A 13,612-nucleotide genomic window follows, 5' to 3' on the forward strand; every position below is an offset into this window, starting at 1 on the left:
TATTTCCCCAAAATCGAAGCACATTCACGCTCCAGAAAAGCTGCAGAAAAGCCCAGTTTTACCACATCTCAGCTCCTCTACCTCACTGTAACTTCTTCTTCTGCACTTTTACATTGTGTACTACAGCAGTCGAATGATGCGTCGCTGCATGGAGGAGTGTTTATTGCCCTTAAGGCTCGAGTAGCCAGACGAGGAGGTTTAAATATCATCGTACACTTTATCCGGGAAACACACAAACGGCATTTCCAGATGTTTTTTGCATTAATTTGTGTTTTGTGTTAACCAGTCAGTCATTAAACAGTGAACTGCTTACACTACGGGCTGCTTATCTGCAGTGTTTGGTGTTATATGAGAGAGAGAGAGAGAGAGAGAGGACATGAAAGGCTGACGCATGCCATGGCAGGCTACTATCTCTACTGCAGCAGTGGTCAGAGCTGGATGCTGTGTGTGTGTGTGTGTGTGTGTGTGTGTGTGTGTGTGTGTGTGTGTGTGTGTGTGTGTGTGTGTGTGTGTGTGTGAGAGAGAGAGGGCTCAACCTCCCGCAGTAGGTGAGGGAGGAACAGATGAAGGGAGGAGGGAGGCTCTCTGGCTGAGTCGGAGTATCTGGTTGCTCTGCAGGAGGAACGATAAGGATCAGCCAGAGCGGGCGAGGTTGCAGAGTGGACGATGACAGAACAGTGTTTGTGTGAGAGAGGAGAGAAGTGGAGGATGGAAGAAGAGCAGGAGAGAGGAGAGGATGAGAACGACGAGAGGAGAAACGGAGACGGATCTCAGGAGGTCTGAGATTCTCTATAATTAACTCATAAGAACCCCTGAAAAAAATCTTGAAATCTAGTTTTTGGGGGTCTCAAACAAATCCAGAGCTCCCAGCAGCAGCCAATCGTTTTTCCATTTATCTTTACGGTGAAGTTTATTTGAAGCAGCACAGAGAATGTGACCGTACACAAGGCAGCTAATGTACAGCTGGCGTAGATATAACAGCAGCAGTACATATGCAAAATAAGAAAGAGTCCATAAATACTCATTAAACAAACACATTTAGATACAAATTGAACATTGAAAAATGACTTCAGAAAAGACTCAAATGCTGTTTGATTGTGTTGTATTGTTGTATAGACGCCTGGATGAAGTGGCTGACTGTGTATTTTGCACACAGAGTTAAAGGATAGAAAGATTGTGTGTGTGTGTGTGTGTGTGTGTGTGTGTGTGTGTGTGTGTGTGTGTGTGTGTGTGTGTGTGTGTGTGTGTGTGTGTGTGTGTGTGTGTGTGTGTGTGTGTGTGTGTGTGTGTGTGTGTGTGTGCGTATGGAGAGGACGTGAAAAGAGTGAGACCAAAGTAAAACAGGAAAAACAGGGAGAAACGTGTGGCGTTTGAAGCAGCGCGTCTGTGTCAGAACCAGATGAACCGAGTTTCACTTCAAAAGGAGGAAACTATGACAACACACACCGAAATGCACGCAAACCATGTGTGTACACTGGAAAAGGCAAACAGATCATACAGATACAGAGAAGCTCACGCCCACAAATATGTCCACATTATGTCCAATTATCCAAACCACAGCCCTCTCGTACCTCCAGTGCATCTCTTCATTAATGCACATAATGATAAAGCTTTGACCTCGAGTGCTCTTATCAGCTGAACAAGCTGATTTCATGCTATTAAATCATCAAAATGTACCAAAGTTGATATCAAAAGGCTTTTTGACAAACAGCTCTAAACATAAGATCACTTAACCAGCAGTTCATTTGGATTTATTGAACAACTTCTTTTAAAAAAAGCGTTTCTGTCGATTCATCAAACAGCCATATTGGGCCAAAAAAAAAAGCCTCTTCCTGTTTCTACAAAAACATCAAGATGCCAACTTGAGCTCACAAGAGAGAAACTAACAAGCTCACGACACGCCTGCAGATCAGTTTCAGCAGTTTAATCAGGTTTCTCTCTGGCTCACCGCTGGTGCTGCTTCGAGCTTTGAGTTAATTCATCGGCTTACATCCACGCTGTTGTGAGAGCGAACCTCCGTCCCACTCAAAACGCTGCAAACACGTTTCCTTACAAAGTTTAATTACATGCAGACCATCTGGGGTTTTTCGCAAAGCCTACATATGCTAATTCAAGTTCAATTTGCTGCATTTCCATAAATAAAAAAAAAACACACACAACGCATCACCAGACTGTAGAATTCAACAAGAAGCAGGAGTTTCTGTCGTTATTATGACTTTGGTCCTTGATGGGAGAGAAGACTGCCGGCTCTTTAATCTGCGGACAAATCCAGATCTGTGTTGTCAAAGAGAGCGTTTTGTATTCAACCTCATGTCTTTTAACCCAAATGAGTCACAGTTCTCCGGCATAAATAAGGCCAAAGGTTTCATGAAGCGTCTGAAGTTATTACAGTCATGGATGTTTTGCTCAACGGGCCAACCGGGCACATGTTGGCCCAGGGGCCCGAGGGGTTGGGGGGGAGAGTCACTTTAAAATTGTTGCTGAAAAACAAACACAAAAGGATCACAAAATGACAGAAAATAGACCCACAAAAAAACTAAATAATGACATTACAGCGACAAACGACTCAAAGTTGCTGCAAAGCCACGCAAAACGACTTAAATAAGATGCAAAACCACCAAAAAGAGACAAAAGTACCATAACTAGATACAAAACGACTGCACAGAGACGTAAAATAGATACAAAGTGACTTCAAAAAGACAGAAAATAACCATAAATAGATGCAAATTGACTATAAAAGAATGCTAAATGACCAGAAATGGATAAAACGACTACAAAGACACACAAAACGACTAACAATAAATGCATAAAGCACCACAAACTAATGCAAATTGACCAAGAACAGATACAAACGATTACAGAGGCACGCAAAGTGACCAAAGATGGATACAAAACAATTGCAAAGAGACACAAAATTGACTTCAAACAGACCCAAAATGCCTAAAAGCAGACTGTGAGACTTTGAGTTTGGGAGTCTTGTTCCGATGTAGACAGGGTGGGGGGGCCTCCCACATGTCTGTGCCCAGGGGCCCACGGTCTCATAATCCATCCATGATTACAATGTCTCTTAAATAGATTTTGTTTAAGCACATTTCACTGTGTGGTGATAAAAACCTGTCTCCAAAGTAGCAATGCTCTCTGAGCTCCTTGTTATTTTTCAGTACCCTTTTTTTAAGGAGGCCCATCAAATAAATCAGGAAATAAAAAGTTCCTCTTGCTCATTCCTGCTGTTCCACCGCAACTTAGGTCTGGAGAAGACGAGGAAGGATTAATAACCAGTATGTGAAGAGACAGTTTTCCTTTGAGAAGCATGTGAGGAGACACTGAGAAGACTCTTTTTCATGTTGTTTTTTGAGTGCGTTACGTAACCGTCGAACAGTTGGCAAATAAAGTCAAGTCAGCAACTCTTAAAGCTGCCAAACTTATAGCTTTTAGGCCGTCAGAAAATACTTCTCCCTCAGCAGGGACGTTTTACAGCCCGGTTCCTCTTCTGGAAGGAGAAGTTAAGTTGCTGAGCTTCGAAATAGTTTTCTGGGTTCCTGGAAGTGTTGTTGCTGTGGAAAAGGCCGTAAGTTATTGTGCAGTAAAATTCCTGGACACAATAAGGAAAACAGACTGGAGAACATTATCTGCTCTAACGACATGTAAAAGCCACGCTCTGCTACGCACGCTGCAAACCCCCGAGTATATCTGGTTTATAATAGATCAACATGGGAGTTGTTTCTATCTTTTAATGTTATTAAATGCAAAGACAAACTGTTTGTTATCCTGTCTATCCATCCAGACATCACAACCACGGCTCCTCCCACCACGCCCGTCGCCTCTACGCTTCCCATGACCACGTTTGGAGCGACCACCACGGCGCCGACCACCGTCCCCGGGACCACGACCCCGACCGCGGACTGCGAGGACGGACGACAGGACTGCGGCGGCGAGACCGAGGCTCCCGATGACTACGACTCCGTGACGGGTAAACTCAGCTCCCGATGACTACGTTACACACAAGTATTGTTCAAAAGAACACGGTTTGGTCACACTTTCTATGACGCCCGAAGTCTATAATGCATTATAATCTGCTTATAGTATAGTTATATATCAATATTCACAATGCTTTATAACAATAATCATAAACTATAAAGACTTTTATAATGACTTAAAGGGTCAAGAGTCATAATATCTCATAATTGCTGGTTACTCGTTGACTGGATCATAGTGTCATTATAATTCCCATCATTATAACACATTATAATCACTGTTATAATGCATTATTATGTGATTATACTTTATTTAAATGTTACTGCTTTTTGTGTGTCCTTGAATAGATTTAATGATATTGTTTCACTTTGCTGAAAGCAATTTATAATCCCGTTATAATTGATTATAACGTGTTCTAAAGAAAGATTCGGATGCATTACACCAGTGAGAAATATAATACAGTATGATCTTTGCAAAAAGAAATTCAGTGAGGAATTTAAAGTATTAAAATACGTTTGAATCAATATAAAATGCTCTATAACGTGTTATGATTGTTGTTATAAAGCATTATGAATAGTCATGAGTGCTATAATTCTACGGCGCTATAAGCAGATTATAACACATTATACGTATGTTAATAATGTGTTATAATCAGATTATAACACATTATACGTATGTTAATGTGTTACAGAAAGTGCACCTTTTGCATTAGAATCCTTTGTGTAAATCTGCTTTCAGAGTCTGTTTTAAGAAGTGATACGACACAAAACACTCGTCTCGTTCCTCCTGCAGCTCTCGTCTCTTTCATGTCTGCGATCGTATTTCTTCTTGACTTTGACAGAACTTAAACTCGTTGGACTGAGACCATGAAAAATTCCCCCTCATCTTCCTTCTCACTACAAGTTTTGACCAAAATGTGTATTTTCTTTTTTTCTGTTTAACTTGCAACATTAAAAATCAAACAGCCCCGTACACGATAAAGATTCTCCTTTATTTCCTCTTTACTGTCAAATCTGATCAAATCACATTTTCTCTGAAGCGTTTTTTCGTCTCTTAGTGCACAGCAACACGAAAGCTTGCTGTCGCTTTCTTCGAGTGTGTGTTTATGTGTTGGCATCTGTGTGGGTGGGACCAAACCACCTGACCTCTGACCCCACCCTGACTCTCCCATCTGTTTACAGCAGGAGGCGCCACAGCGGCCGACCCCATCATGGACTTCATACCAGGTGAGGACGTCCGCCGGCAATCTGCTTCCACGTTTGCTGTTCTCCTCTCGCGTTTCATTCACGCCTCCTCTTCTTTCCTCTTTCTTTCAATCCCGTCTTCTCTTCTCTAAATCGCACCGTAACTTTAAAGTCCAGGCGAACCATTTTACAGAAAGCCGGGATTCTGGGTTGCCAGATCGGCACATTAATTCAGCCGACGGTCCCATCATTCACTGTCACCAAAGAGTATCGAGTCACGGAGAACAATGAAACCAGGCTTTCATGGGAGCAAATGGCTTTTTCATCGCCTCGGTTCACAAATGAGACTTTTCTTTTTTCCGCCCGGTGAAGCTCGGCTCTGACACACGACTGGACTGGAGGGAGAAATGCTGATGGCTTCGCTCTGAAATGCATCATGTTTTGGGGGGTTTATGAGAAAGGAGAGAATCATAAAAGAGAAATAAAATAAACATTTTACTGAGAGGGAAAAGTGAAGAGAAAGAAACAAAAAAAACAAGACGTCTTTGTTTTTGCAGTTAAAGCAATAAAACTTTGTCAACAGACAGACGTCATGTTCTACATCGCAGTCGTGAGAAATGTAAGATTTGACGATGATTTCTTTAGTCGATTAGTCTTTCTTTATGCTTTTTTTTTCATGCTGAATGACTTATTTCCAAGAAACAACATCTCTATCAAACACGAGATTTAAAGAGCTGCTGTCGATTAAATCAAGTAATCTGTGTAGCTGTGGTTACCGGTCTGCTTTACTTGTGACACCATAAAAGGAAGCAATGTTCTCCTTCCCTTTCACTGGTCATGGCCTTGTGTTTTTGAGGGTTTTTTTCTTTCTCGTGCTTCATTTTGAGGATTTTTAAGGCCTAAAGAGGTGAAGCTATCACATATTTCACAAGATCAGATAAGATAAGAAGAGATGAATCTTTATCGGAGGGTACATTTGGGCGAAATGAGTACAGGTCAAATATATAACGAATAAAAAGTATATAACGTAGGAATAGAGAACAATAATAACACGATGACAACAAGAAGAAAGCAACAAAGTTCAAGTTTAAAGCTAATTAATGTGGCAGTAATGTATTTCTCTTTCTTAATTCCTTTCATCATCTTCTTCATAATCCTTCAGATTTGTCTTTAACCTCGTAGTGATCAGTGAGGCTCAGGGGATTTCGGGTTTCGACCTCATGACCTCATGACCTCGTGACCTCATGACCTCATGTATTTCAAACTGACTCTGTACTTTGTGGAAAACTGGGAGATATGGTTTCAACCCTTTTTAACACATGCTTCAAAAAGCCACCTATTAGAATATAGTCACAATCACATTGTTTGACCAAGTGCTGGTGTTGGTGCATTGAGGGAACATGAATGTCGATGAGGCTGCGTTCGCTCCACATTCAAAGTCCGCACTCGTCACCAGCTTGTCGTCCCTCGTGAATGCACCCAAATTCTGTTCATTCGGAGCAAACTGCCAACCAGTGAGGAGAGGGATGAGCCGGCTGAAAGGTGGAAAGAGAGTAGCGGCGACGGAGAGACGGAGAGGAATATAAAATGAGACAAAGAGGACAGGAAGAGGAAAAGGAGAGTGGAGGTAAAAAGAGAGCAGCGGAGACAGAGAGAGAATAAAGGCCTCTTGGGTCTCAATTAGCCGAGACGAAACATCGCGTGAAGACAGCTTGAGGTTGCGGGCGGGGGGGGAGACTACCGGCTCCACGGTCATCTCTGCATCCTATTAGCCTCTCAGAACACAACATGTCCAGCGTCCAGAGATGTCTGCATCCATTTGGATGCTGCGGTGAACCACCACCACCGCCAGTCGCTGCCAGTCGCCTGCTGGCTCCGGTAGAAAGGAGGGACGTTGATGTCGGGTTTCTGTTCTTCTGAGGCCACATCCGCATGTTGGTGGTACCGCGCCTCTCTCCGTGGAAGGTCCCTCCATTCCTCTCTCTCTTGATGTCCTGATCCCAAACATCTGTACGCTGTGGCCCTGCAGCGCCGCACGACATATACACAGTTACAACTGTCTCTCTGCACAAGGCCCCCTTCTTTTGTTTTTCGGGCGCGATATGTTTTCCACAAGCTATACAATTCATAGTGCGTGTACAATAAAGCAGGAACAGCTTTCTGATATTGATGTTACAAGACTTTCTTCCTCGGGCTGTCTCCGCTAAACTGGAGCCAATTTAGCGGTGGAACACGTCACAGGATCGCCGCCTTCAGCCTGGATTCACAGCGTCAGAGAGGAGGCAGCAGTGTTTTCTTAGAAAGTGGTTGGAAAACAGAGAATTGGTTGTGACATCTCAACATGTAAAGGAATACCTCACCCACAACATGCTCCTTTTTGCATATCAGTTACTTACCTTTAAGTTCTTGAAGAAAACGTTGCTTTTGTCCGCACGGTGAACGGAGAATCAAAAAGCAATGAAGTCCTGATGAATTCAAGTTAAGTTAAGTTTGGGAGGCAAAATGATGTGAAAACATCTGTTTGCAAACTCTCACATTATGTCAGCAGTGTGAACCACGTCTCTTTAATCCAGTGTGCTCACTACTTCCCAAACACATGCATCTGTTTTTAAATAGTATGTTTTTAATGAAGATCCAGTAGTGAAGTAGTGAGCGTACGACTGGATGAATGAGATTTGGATTACACTGCCTGGGTTGTGTGAGAGTTTAATATTGATTTGCTGTTGTTAAACTTGGCCCCTATTTCCTTCAATTAATCGAGAGTTGAAGGTAACTAACACCAGATGAGTAATAGATATACAAATAGGTCATGTTGTGAGTGACTCCTTCCTTTATGAAGTGAGCAGCTAATAATATTTGATCGGCTTTCTGGGTCGTCGTACAGGAACAGACGAGGGTTGATTAAGGGTTCTGTTTAGGCTATTTTGTTGCTGAAAGTGAATATAGCGAATAATATCATAAAGAAAAAGTTGTGTAAAGGATGAAAAGAGAGAATTTTTCAAATGCAGCATTCATTCTCACTTTCACACAGCCGGCCGATCGCTGACCTTGATCATCGGACCGACGGTTCGCTTTGATTCTGAGTTCAGAAAGACGCTTTCAGACGCCAGTCAAGCGCAGCGAGGCCTCGACTGTGTCAGCTAGAAATAAAACTACTTTCACAACTGATCACAGCGCGTGGTGCTTGATTCCATTTCAAGGATACTCGCTCCTCTCCGGTTGTTGTTGTTGTTGTCGTTTTTTCTAAAAACCTTTTGAAACTCTGCTCGGTGCCTCAGCTCTGATACGTATGAAAGAAACATGGACGCCAGTGAGGAATCAGTGTGTTCTTGTGAATTAACTCCACGTACTCAGAGAGCTTCTTGCTACGGGATGAAAAGAAGGGACCTGAAACAGAACAACAACTAAATAAGGCCAAATATATGAAGGTTCTGTCTTCTACTTTGTGAGGCTTTTCTCTTATCGTGTCACTTTAAGCTGAATTGGGAGTTTTCACCAAAAAAGCATCTGAAAGACTTTGACTCTGGCATCTTGTGGAGGCGATTTTTCCCACTTTTCTGCTGTTGTAAAGACCAAACAACAGGGGAACAGTTGACATTTTGTGGGCATGGGGTATTTACCAAACAGTGACGACGTGCTGGAAGCCGTACGGCGTTGCTCCTTCAGCTCACGTAACAAAACCAGGAAACATCTTTTAACTTGAAGACCTCCTCTAGCTACAAACTCACCTCCCTCTGCTCTCTCCTCTCGTTGCAGCGTACGTTTGGTTCGCCTGCAACTTTGACTTCTCGTCGTTCTGCGGCTGGACCAGGGAGACCGGGACGGGGGCCGAGTGGCTCATCCAGAGCAACGGGGCTCCTGCCGTCCACCGGGGGCCGACCCTCGACCACACAGGTAAGAAGATGAGCGCTCGACCTTTGTGTTTGGACCAGCAGCCCTCGACAGACGCTCTGCGGGAGCTCTCCGTGTTACTATGCAGCTGTTGAAAGCCGGTCTGAAAGAGTTTTAACCACCGTTAGCTTTAAATAACACGCCGTGCTGCTGGGAATTCACAACAAATGAGGAAAAAGATGCCCGCGATGTACTTAGAAATTCCCGTCGGACACATAACCTCATTCCCCGCTGTGGATGACAAAGAGTTTGTGAAAACGTCACAAAGTTGTGTTGTTCTGCTCGCGGGCGCTTCTCCAGGCATAAACACCAAGGTGACATTCATTCAGAGGGAGGCCGATGCAGAGTGCAAATGAAGGAACGTAGGAGCGGTATTGTTTAGAAATGAGCATGTTTTACAGGATTAAATGAGATCGAAATCAAGCACATCCTCGGTCAATAATTAGACGTCCCATCCAAGATTGGATGGTTCTTTTTAACAATATAGTTTAATGTTTTTATTGATTTTTTTGGTGTGTTTCGGTCTTCAGCATTGGTTGATTAGGGGATTAATGGGAGCACTATCATTTCAGTGTTTTCTTATGGATGAATACATTGAACTGGACTTAGTGCACGACATTGAACAAACAATAAGTTGTTCTTTATTTAACTAGAATTAGATTAACTAGAAGATTAAAACTCTTTGTTGAGTGTCTTGGTCGTGATGTGCAGCCATAACAGAGTTACAAACGGGCACCAAGAAAATCTGAATTTAGCAGAAAAACCATCGTGAAATCAGGACTAACGTGTTGAATCAATCACGACCTAAACGGCACCTTTAACACCTGAGAGACTATTCTCACCTGTGTGTGAATATGCTGTGTCGTCAGCACTGCATACAAACATTTAAAATGGATGGATGGCCTTGAAAAACTTGGGACTTATTAAAGAATCCGGCGCTCAGATTTATCCGTGCGCCTCAGCTGTCTGACCTTCCCTCCATTCAAACCTCCAGTGATGGATGGTTTTTTTCGTGGAGACGGCAGCCGCTTCGAAAAAAATAAATAAATGAATAAATGACTTCAACCTTGATTTCTTGACTTGAACCAGATCACAAGTGAAACAAATGAGCCCTTTGTGTTGTCAAGTCACACCGTCTCCTGAAGCGTGCCGATGTCGAGTCCTTTTGTTTTTCGGCGCTGTAAACATCCTTGAATGTGATGGGAGTGTGTGAAGCTCGATACGGGACAATTAACGCTGACATTTGCAGTTCATGAAAAGACAGAGAAACCTCTTGAAAACAGGTATTTACATTCAATTGAACGCGGTAAAAGTGGATGCATAATGAACCCTTGAGGGGTTTTTGGAAAGCTTCCATTGCTTGATATCAATCATATCAACTCCTGTTTTCATTCAAAATGTACGGAAATCTTTATTACTGATTCTTTGAGGTCTTAATTTGAATTTATGGTGCAATAGAGTCAACATGTCTGCAGTGAGGGGCCCTCGAACGCAGCCGCACCAGCCGCCTCTTACCTTGTCTTTTGCTGCCCCCTGCAGGCGGACCAGGGAACTTCATCTACATGCAGCTGGGGGAACCGGACGCGCCGAGCAAGACGGGCGAGGACGGAGGCGCTGAGGAGGAGAAGGAGGAGAAGGTGGCGAGCTTGGCCAGCCTGCCCATCACGTCGCCGGACGCAGACCTCTGCATGTCCTTCTGGTACCACATGTTCGGTGAACACGCCGGGGCGCTGCACATCAAGCAGAGGAAGGAGGCCGAGGGGGGCCAGATCCTGTGGATGGTCAGCGGGCACCAGGGCAGCCGGTGGAGGGAGGGACGAGTCCGACTGCCGCACTCCAGTGTCTCATATCAGGTAACACGAGACTGTGAAGGACTCTTAGAGGGGATTCCTTCTATTTCTAAGTTTATTGTTATTTCTAGATCCTTCCTTCACTCTTTGGACTGTTTTTATCTTTTTTTTAAACAACATCTGCAGAGATTTAATGTTTATTAAAGAAAAAAGACAAGAAAATTATGATTTAAAAACAAGAAAAATAACTGATTTGGGAACCAAAACACAGGGAACTCTAATGTGCCCTGTGATTGACTTGTGACTTTTTTGGGGGGGGGGGGGGTTCCTGCCTGTGGCAAAATGCATGCTGGGAGAACATCAGGATTACTTTGTATAGAAAATGGATAAAAATCTCTTTTTATTTTAGCAGTCCATACTTGATCCTGAACACGATGTGTTTCGGTAAATAAGCAAAACTATTTTAATGTATCAGTTAAACAGAAGTTCCCAAACTATTTGGCTTGTAGCTCCTTTAAAAATAAGCATTTTATGCTTTTATTGGAGAAGACAGTAGAGACATGACAGGAAGCACGAGGGAGCGGTCTCTCTAAACATACTTTAATCTTTTTTTTTTGTTGATTTGTTTCAGTTTTTATGTATTTTTCCTTTTTCTCATTTGTTTTTCCTTATTATTTTTATTTTCTTATCTTATTTTACTGGAATTGGTTTCATGTTTATACTATTTTATCTGTTAAAAAGTAGAAGAAATAAACAGAATGTTGTGTAGCAAATAGGTTTTTTATGTTATTACCCCTCAGATGTATCTTGCAACCGTTTGTCGGGTCACATCCCAAAGGGATGAAAAACACTGATGTAAAACCAACTTATTGTCATTTCATCAGGGATTTGATATTATTACCTGAAGTGATTCAGCTTGCAGCATCGCAGCTCTCAGAGTGCCTCCTGTTTCATTGAGTGTTTGTGTGTTTGTGATGTGTGTGTAGGTGGTCGTGGAAGGCGTCGCAGACAGACGCAGTGCCGGTCACATAGCCGTGGACAACATCCAGATCATAGATGGACTCAACGCTGAGGACTGCAAGGGTGCGTATTGTCTTATTATGGTATATTCTTTGTTTTGTTTGACTTTATTGTTTTAATTGAATCTAACGGACGCCGGTTTTCTTCCTCCAGATCCAGAAGCTCCGACGTCTCCGCCAACTGAGATCTTCATCCTGCGTAAGTTACATCACGACTCCAGTTTAGTTATTAAAGTGTCAATGTGTTTATTTATGTTGCACATTCTCTCGTGTGGACCCGTCTCCACAGCCCTTCTTTGCCTCTGCACAGAATGCTGTTGATTTCAAAGGACCGCATCAGTGGATTTCCATGTTTTTGGAAATAAACTACGCGTACTTAAAGGGACAGGTCACCCCAAATTCAACATATGTTCCCTCTTACCTGTAGTGCTATTCATCAGTCCAGATCGTTTTGTTTTGAGTTTGAGATGTCTTCCTTCTGTTCAATATGATGGAACTATAAGACACTCGGATTGTGCTGCTCAAAGCATCAGATCCACAGACACAGTTCCTCCATTAAAGTAACCGTGTTGTGACTTCTAGAAAGAGACTTTGCTGTTGAGTTTTTCCAAATGTATTTTTTTGGCGCTTTAAAAACCACAAGCTGAGCCTCATATAGTCTCATTATATTGGACAGAAGGCAGACATCTCTACAGCTGATACCTCCAAAACTATAGGCAACTCGCACCAGAACAGTCGAGATAGATAAACAGCGCTACAGGCGAGAGGAAGTATACGTATTTCTGATTTGTGGGTGACCTGTCCCTTGAACATTACTCCTGACCAGTTTTCCAAAGCGCACCATATATTTTCTATATGAATCACTGTTAATTTGAACTTGAGCTGAGACAGACAGACGGGCCATGACAGCAGTTGTGTCGTCCGTGTTGAAGCCTGTTCTCTGGTGGTGCGTTCACAGAAAACATGAGTCTGCAGCTAAAAAGGAAACCACAACATTCACAAGTTATAATTCTAGGAAACCCAAACCAATAAAGAAACAGGGACGCAGTGAGAGGAAAGGTTTGGTCATGTCTGGAAAATGTTGCCTTTTTGTACTTTACGATCCAGAACCGTGAAGCCTGTAATCTCAAAGTGATTTGAACGCAGCGTGATTTTCTCTCTTGCAGCGATGGACTCCCTCTCTCAGGAGACCAGCGAGCTCGGGGGCCCGGGCAACATGCTGAAGACCCTGGACCCCATCCTCATCACCATCATCGCCATGTCCGCGCTGGGCGTCTTCCTGGGCGCCATCTGCGGCGTCGTCCTGTACTGCGCCTGCTCGCAGGGCAGCATGACGGACAGGAACTTATCCGCCCTGGAAAACTATAACTTTGAGCTGGTGGACGGCGTGAAGCTAAAGAAGGACAAGATGAACGGACAGACTAACTACTCAGAGGCGTGAGGGCGGGGGGGAGGGAGGGAGGGAGGAGGGGGAGGAGGAAGAGAGACGGGAGCTGCGAATGCTCCCCGCGGACACGTGATGCAACCAATCAAGTGGGAGGAACCACCGATGGGACGGCAGGGTGGGCTGAAAGTGAGCCAATGTCATTTGTTTTTGTTCTCAGGAGCGGCAGTGGAAGGGACTGACCTGTAGGGGGCACTGTGTATAAAGAATCTGTACAGCGGAGAGGGGAAAAAAACCACAGAAGAAGAAAACTTTAGGATTCTATTTGTTTTTTCGGTGCGCTTTGTTGAGTTCACGTAATCACATGCT

The 13,612-nt window shown here is 43.4% G+C and overlaps 1 protein-coding gene across 1 annotated transcript in view; it reads left to right on the top strand.

Moving 5' to 3' along the window:
- The window catches only part of LOC306706210 (neuropilin-1a-like), a gene marked incomplete at both ends in the record, with an annotated part of 72,494 nt that extends 59,194 nt beyond the window's left edge, over positions 1-13,300 (top strand). Inside the window, 7 exons of the mRNA XM_079173185.1 lie at positions 3,785-3,970; positions 5,157-5,201; positions 8,916-9,053; positions 10,590-10,903; positions 11,827-11,923; positions 12,014-12,058; positions 13,026-13,300. Coding sequence (XP_079029311.1) covers positions 3,785-3,970; positions 5,157-5,201; positions 8,916-9,053; positions 10,590-10,903; positions 11,827-11,923; positions 12,014-12,058; positions 13,026-13,300 — 1,100 coding nt within the window. The remainder of the gene's footprint in view (positions 1-3,784; positions 3,971-5,156; positions 5,202-8,915; positions 9,054-10,589; positions 10,904-11,826; positions 11,924-12,013; positions 12,059-13,025) is intronic.
- Between the last annotated feature and the right edge of the window lie 312 nt (positions 13,301-13,612).

Source organism: Pholis gunnellus (assembly GCF_910591455.1).
Source record: "Pholis gunnellus genome assembly, chromosome: 14".
Classification (NCBI taxonomy): domain Eukaryota; kingdom Metazoa; phylum Chordata; class Actinopteri; order Perciformes; family Pholidae; genus Pholis; species Pholis gunnellus.